Source organism: Citrus clementina, unplaced genomic scaffold, assembly GCF_000493195.1.
Source record: "Citrus clementina cultivar Clemenules unplaced genomic scaffold, Citrus_clementina_v1.0 scaffold_3, whole genome shotgun sequence".
Classification (NCBI taxonomy): domain Eukaryota; kingdom Viridiplantae; phylum Streptophyta; class Magnoliopsida; order Sapindales; family Rutaceae; genus Citrus; species Citrus x clementina.
This window is the reverse complement of record NW_006262339.1, coordinates 16,870,844-16,878,147: the sequence shown is the minus strand read 5'-3', so window position 1 is coordinate 16,878,147 and position 7,304 is coordinate 16,870,844. Positions and strand designations below refer to the sequence as shown.

At 31.7% G+C, this 7,304-nt stretch overlaps 1 protein-coding gene across 1 annotated transcript; it reads left to right on the top strand.

Moving 5' to 3' along the window:
* Positions 1-544: 544 nt before the first annotated feature.
* Positions 545-6,751, top strand: LOC18045903 (putative disease resistance protein At4g11170). The gene is made up of 5 exons (XM_024187041.1): positions 545-622; positions 1,370-1,425; positions 2,247-2,591; positions 5,988-6,413; positions 6,532-6,751. Exons 1-5 carry the CDS (start codon positions 545-547, stop codon positions 6,749-6,751), a joined length of 1,125 nt encoding a protein of 374 aa, XP_024042809.1.
* The last annotated feature ends 553 nt before the right edge of the window (positions 6,752-7,304 follow it).

Sequence of the window (7,304 nt, the reverse complement as noted above, 5' to 3'; positions counted from 1 at the left end):
CCACAATTTCGGGCTAGAGAGCCAACAAGCATTGTAATCTCTCTTTGTGCAATACAAGTTTCTTTGGCTCAATTGCTCTCTTCTCTTGTTCGAGAATCTCTAGGCTTACTTAGCAACATTCGGCAAAGTTGTCTAAGTGCCGCACGGGTTAGCTGCGTAAAACACTCATCCCGTGACATTACGCTAAATTACAGTTTCTTGTATGATTTGAAATGAATATGGAGTTTTAGGAACGGAGTTGTGTTTGCTCCATAATATATTACACCACTTGTGTGTTATCCTATTCCATATTTGAAGTTTTTGTAGCTATTCGTATAGCATGCATCGTGAACATTATTTGAATAAGTTGACCTTTCGTTATGTTTGTTACTTGTTTGGTTGTAAATTCTGTGAACCTGTGTTTCAAAACTTTTCAGTGCTTTGTTAATTAAGCTCCTCTCGTTTGAAGGTTGTGTACAATTATTTGTTATGGTTTTTTTGGTTTGAATTAAAAGAAAAAAAAAGTCTTGGTTCTCTGTTTAATATGGAAATTAAGAGGATAGAAATGAACAAGGAAGCTAAAGGACAGGATATGAATGTTGAGGATGTGAGGGATGATGTTGAAGATAGTGCGTCTTCCTCAGTACGTATTCAGAGAAGCATTCAAAAACTTAAAATAACTCATCAAAAAGCAGGGGAAGAAATGAAGATTCAGAAGAGCTTGGAGAACTTAAAGAGCTAACAACTCTTATACTTGCACATTAAACTTGTGTCTCGGTCAACTGCTTCAATCGATCAGAAATGCCATCTGAAGAACAAGGACATTAGAAAGTTACTTGATAGGATATGTCACTAAGAAGGGCACAACATTTGAAGAAGAATGATTATTAGTTTTTAAATTTGTATGTCTCATCGATATAATGAAATTTTTGTTTATCTTTTGAACTTTGCTCTTACCTTGACTTGAGGACAAGCTTTTGGTTGGATTCGGGATTTAGAGAGAATTGTGGGATTAAGGTTTTCTGTCTTCTATTTCTATGCGGACAAAATAAAAATAAAAAATAAAATATCGAGCTGTGTTTGATAATCTGGGCTGTGTCTCCATAAGAAGCATGAGTGTTACCAATAAAAAGCTTTTTTGTTTTTGTTCATAATATTCTAGGCTATATTTTTATTATTTCATTTGATGACTTGAAATTTTACATTGTTTTTTTTATCATGTTTTGTTATTTTTCTTAAAATAATATTCATGATTGTTATTAAAAAAAGGAGAAAAGAAAAAAAGGCATTTTGATAACAATCAGCAAGAGCTCTCTTGAAAAAAGAGCATCATAAATCTAGCCATGATATTGAGAATAAAACATTAGCCTTGCGGTTAGTTTTTCAATAGTTAAACATATCTGTTATTTTTGTGAAAACTAAAGATGATGCTGGGGCTAATTACAGGTGATTGTTTTAACATGACTCAAGGTTGAGTAAATCACGGCTGCTTTGAGGCGCTTCCCCTCAGCATTACTTTTCCACCCAGGCGGATGCTAAACCTGGTTGATTAAAACGGAAGTTTATGGTTTAGTCAATTATTGGGGTCTGGCTTGTCAGTGCTGCAAATTTTTTCTTATAGTTGTTTCGGTACGTTGATTTAACGTGATCGACAGCTTGACATTGGCTGGAAAAACATGTATAAGATATCTAATATAGATCCAGCAGTGGTGGGGAAGCAAACTTGGAAGTTTTGGGGATGAAAAACACTTCAAGGAGATGCCAAGCACAGACGGTTCAGAAATGGAAGGGTGTTAATTGGTCTTTTATTGAAACCGATTTGCAGCATTTTCTTTTATTTGGTCCTCATTATTAACCATTATGTTTCTTGACTTGACTTTCAATCTCTCTGGAAATTACAACTAACCACTAAAAACTCAAGGATTTTAACTATTTTAGAAATTCGTTAACCTGTGCAAGCCATTACCCAATGATTTATCTTTGCAAGCTACTGCTTTTTGCGTCATATTTGCAAGCCACTGCTTTTTGCGTCATCTTTGCAAGCCACTACTAAGTGCTTGATAAGATTTTAACAAACGAAAGCAAGTGAATTACAGAAAAATTATTTTGCTTGATATAGCCACTTCAAATATTTTCAGCCATATGTGTGTGTGTGTATATATATATATATATATATGTATACACACTCTCAAGAAATCTCCTTCTACCAGTAAATTTGTCTCTAACATTTCCTTCACCGATTCTTGCAAATATGATGTCTTCCTCAGTTTCAGAGGGGAGGATATCTGTGATAACTTTCTAAGCCATCTAGTTGTGGCTCTTCATCGAAAAAATATTGAAACCTTCGTTGATGAAGAACTTACCAGAGGAGATGAGATTTCACCTGCCTTTTTGAAAGCAATTGAAGAATCAAAGATTTCAGTAAAAATTTTCTCAAAGAACTACGCTTCTTCGAAATGGTGCTTGGATGAACTTGTCAAGATTCTTAAATGCCATAAAAAGAATGGCCAAGTTGTCATACCGGTTTTCTACAATGTAGATCCATCAGATGTGCGAAATCAAAAGCGAAGTTTTAAGGATGCCTTCGTTAAGCATGACAAGCAGTTCAATAAGTAGATGCCAGAAAAAGTTCAGAAATGGAGGGCAGTATTGACAAAGGCATCCATTCTATCTGGATAGGATTCCAGCACAACCAAGTATTATACTTAACTCTTATATCTTCATGTTCCATTTAGCCACTGCCTTTTTTCAATTTTTAATTATTTCCACAACAATCATCTAATAAGATAATTTAACTAACATCATGCATGCAATACATACAATTTATGTAGTTGATTGGACTTACTAGCCAACAAAAGCGAAACTTCTTTTCAAAATTTGCCTAATTGAGGTCGCAATTAGGACCTGATGTGTAGCAGCTTGGCTGTCAATTCCCCGTTGCCCAGGTACTTGCTAAGGTTTCTGGCACCATGACAGCTGGGATTGGGCAGCCTAACCAATATTTTCAAATCCACTATAAAGAGTGAAATGGCCGTATTACCTTTATTACTTTACAAGAAATACAATTATGCCCTTATAAATTATAATTGTTTGTATTTTTTTATATTTAATAAATATAATTTTAATTTTAATATTTATAAAAGTAGAAAATCAATGGCTGGTGCTCGTCGGAGTGTCTGTTGATAATACATGCGACATCGTTGAATTCCATTTCTTGCGATCCATCCAGTGGTGGCAAAGAAGCAGCAGAGAAGCTGTAGTCATTTCTTCTGGCAGCAACTGTAACGCCTTTAATATTTTTTTTCTCTTTATTAATTATTATGATAGTTCTTAGATAGATAATAAGAATTTGTTGTTTCTTTTGATTGGTTTATTAAAAAATTTTAGAGAATGATTCTAGGCTTTTCTAAGTAATTAGAATAATTTAGAATTTTCTAGTATTACATTTATTAATTACACAAGACATGTGTACCTATATTATTATTTGCATTTGTTATGCATTTATTATTTATATTTTTCATAAAAGCCTATATTTATTTAAAGATGCAAACATTCATAATTACATTTATTTAAGCTTTTTATATATTTATTGTTGCTTGCCTAAAGTTTCTTTATTCAAGTTTACTTTAAATTTATTAAAGTTTGCTTTATATATATGATTACACTTATTAAAGATTTATTTTATATTTAATATTATTTTATTAAAGTTTCTTTAATAAAGTTTATTTTAATTTATTATTACACTTATTAAAGTTTGCTTTGATTATACTTATTAAAAATTTGCTTTATATTTATTATTCTTTCTTTAATAAAATTGTTTTGTTAAAGTTTACTTTATATGTATAATTGCATTTATTATTGCTTACTTTAAGTTTGTTGAATCTTGAAAACGTGGACTTGGAGAAGGAAGCATAATTATTCAACTTCTTTCAATTGTTCATCTTCATTCTCTCTCAATTCCAAAAATCTAAATTCTAGATCTCTCATAGCAACCTTCTCCAAATCTTCAATAGAGTTAGAGATCTTAAATAATTTGGAAGCTTCTTGATTTGGTGAGTCTTTATTTGCTTATGTTTTTATTGTTTTGAATACATGTTTAACTTAAAAATCTAGTTGTATGAAACATGTTATAGAATTCTTTGGACAGCATGTATATTTTGTATTAAATCATGACCATCGAAAATGATTTTTGAGAACAACCTTACCCTTTTATAAACTAGACATCTAGGGCTTATTGAAAAAATTTTGTTTCATAAGATTTGATTTTATTTTCGATTTTATATAGATTTTTGAATCTGACACTGTTGCACTGGAAAACTGCTATTCCAGCTGAATGACCAAATTCACAAAATTATTTATACCATAAAATGAACTCTAAAAATTCTGCATTTTTTAAAACAAGTTATTATATTTGTCTAATATTTCCAGTTTTAATTTCATAATTTTCTGATTAGTACATAATTTCATAAAAATCTCGGAATCAATACTGCTCTGTTAAGGCAATGTGAGACAGTGTTGAGACTATCAAAAAACAAATAATTTTGAAAATGTTTTTGGTATCGGATCCTCCTGAAAATTTTATAGGAGATACCTATGGATGTCTAGAACAGATATGCATGATATCATATTGTTTTGATTATTAGATTAAGAGTTCAAATCTAGAGAATCAGACTTGTACCGGCATGAATTAGAAAATCAATGCTCGGAATAAGTTGTTATTAATTATGTCTTGTATCTTTTTAAGGTGTTGGAGATATTTAAGATTGTTAAAAGCTTAGAGGTGTGTAAGTAACTCTATTCCTAGTGTACTAGATATGTATAATAATTTTGATATTTTAATATTATTACAAGTACATATTTTTCTTAGTTCTTTGTAACCAAATTATTTTATGTAAATGTTTTCAAATCTGAAAAATTATATTATTTTTATGGTTTTAACAAATATTATAATTGCTTTTAAATGTGTAATTTATTCTTGCTAAATAATTATATCTTTGAAATTGTCTATAAAATGTTGGAATGGAAATCGTTCGGCAAGCCTAAATCTTTGTTATGATCTTTTATGAATCTAATATGAATGTTTTATTCACGTATTTGATTATGATTATCTATGAATTATTATGCGGGGGCCACTTCTTGAGACTGTATGGGGGCCACATCTCTAGGGCTAAAGTGCCGCGAAGTTCCACGTACAGTGCAAAGTGCCACGTGAAATTTACTACAAATTGAAAAATATTTTGGCTCTTTGTCCGTAGTCATTCCGATTCTGATTATGATCGTATTATACGATATAGATATATTTATGTTCTGTACCAGTATTGAGTTTCTGTTTTGAGTATGCACACGATATTCTGATTCTGACCGCGTCACTGGGATTATAGGTGACATTATGTGACATGAGCTAACTTTTTGTTTCCTGTGAGTGTGTTATATGATTTGCTTTCGAAAGTGATTATGCTTTTGAAATTCTAAATTATTATGAATTTGAAAATGTCAAGTATCTGATTTGTGTAATTGTTAATCTATTTAATAAAATTTGAAGTATTTCAGTTCGTGAATTTGTGTAAGGATTTTTAATTTGTTAGTAACCTCCTATTACCACGTGTTCCGCACGTAATAATTTTGGGGTGTTACAGCAATCGTCACTCCTGAAATTATTTGCTGTTTTATATTGTTTTTGAAATAATTATAATTAACTAATCAAATTTTAAAATTTAAATTTATTAAATATTAATATACTTATTGCACAGTTATTAGATTTACCAAACACTTAACAGTGTAGTAATTATAGTTTAAAAGTACCCGGAAATCGAACATGGTCTTAATTAACATATGTGTGCGCATGTGTGTGTATAAGTGGATTTTATAAAGGAAGAGAGCACTTAATCACCATTTAACGTTCTATTTCTCTCTTGAGAAAGGAAATAAATGTTTCTCTCTTTTTTTTTTTTTTTAGTTTTTGTGTGTATGTGTCTGCCTATTTTACTCATTGTTGGTCACCTTACCAGGCCAGACGCCAAACTTGTAAAGGAAATTACTGCAGATATTTTGGAAAAATTAGAAAAATTGTTACCAGCAATAAGTGATTCCGATCGCCTAGTTGGATTAGAGTCACGTGTTGAGCAAGTTAAATCACTGTTAGCCATTGGGTTGCTAGACGTTCGACTTGTAGGAATTTGGGGTATGGGCGGTATTGGTAAAACAACCATTGGAGTAGTTTTTAACCAATTTTCTCAGAAGTTTGAAGGGAAGTATTTCATGGCAAATGTCAGGGAAGAATCAGAAAAATGTGGCGTGTTGGTACATCTACGGAACCAAGTTCTTTCAAAGGTATTAGGAGAAAATTTTGATATTGGAACACAGAAAATACCGCAGTATATCAGGGACAGGCTTCAAAGAATGAAGGTCTTTATAGTTCTTGATGATGTTAACAAGTATGGTCAGAATCATTGTAACTACTAGAGATAAAACGATACTTGAAAGATATGGAACGCAACGAATATATGAGGTCGAGGGATTAAATTGCAATGAAGTACTTCGGCTCTTTTCCAGTTGTGCCTTCAAAGAAAATCATTGCCCTGAAGATCTTTTGAAGCACTCAGAGACAGCAGTGCATTATGCCAAAGGCAATCCATTAGCTCTGCAAGTATTAGGGTCTTCTTTTTACGGGAAGAGCAAACCAGATTGGGTAAATGCATTGAACAACTTAAAACGAATTTCTGGCTCTGATATTTATGGTGTGCTGAAAATTGGTTATGATGAACTGAGCTGATAAGAGAAAAATTTGTTCTTGGATATTGCTTGTTTCTTCAATGGAGATGATAGAGAACATGTGATGTGGATTCTCAGTGACGATTATTGTTCAGTTCAGTATGCAATGAATGTCCTCGTTAATAAGTCACTCATAAAAATATCATACAATAAGCTGCAAATGCATGACCTATTGCAAGAAATGGGTCGAGAAATAGTTTGCCAAGAATTTAGAGAAAAGCCAGAAAAACGTAGCAGGTTGTGGGATTACAAGGATGTTTGTCATGTATTGGAGAAAAACAAGGTACTTGAAAGCTTGATAAATTTGCTTTTCTTTTAATTGTTACAAATATATGTTGGACAAAGAAAAATCGACCCATGTAAATTTTTGTTTCCGTTGAAAACAATCTTAATGACCATTGTTGTGCATTTCATGCTAACTCATTCTTTCATTTGTTTAACAGGGGACTGATGCAATTAAAAGCATATTCTTGGATTTGTCGAAAATTGAAGAAATAAATCTAGACCCTAGAGCATTTACAAATATGTCTAATGTTAGATTGCTTAAATTCTAT

Coding starts and splice junctions, on each gene's coding strand:
- LOC18045903 (XM_024187041.1), top strand. CDS start 545: ATGAACAAGGAAGCTAAAGGACAGGATATGAATGTTGAGGATGTGAGG. Junction 623..1,369: donor AAGATAGTGCGTCTTCCTCA/GTACGTATTCAG, acceptor GTTTTTCAATAG/TTAAACATATCTGTTATTTT. Junction 2,592..5,987: donor CATGACAAGCAGTTCAATAA/GTAGATGCCAGA, acceptor TCACCTTACCAG/GCCAGACGCCAAACTTGTAA.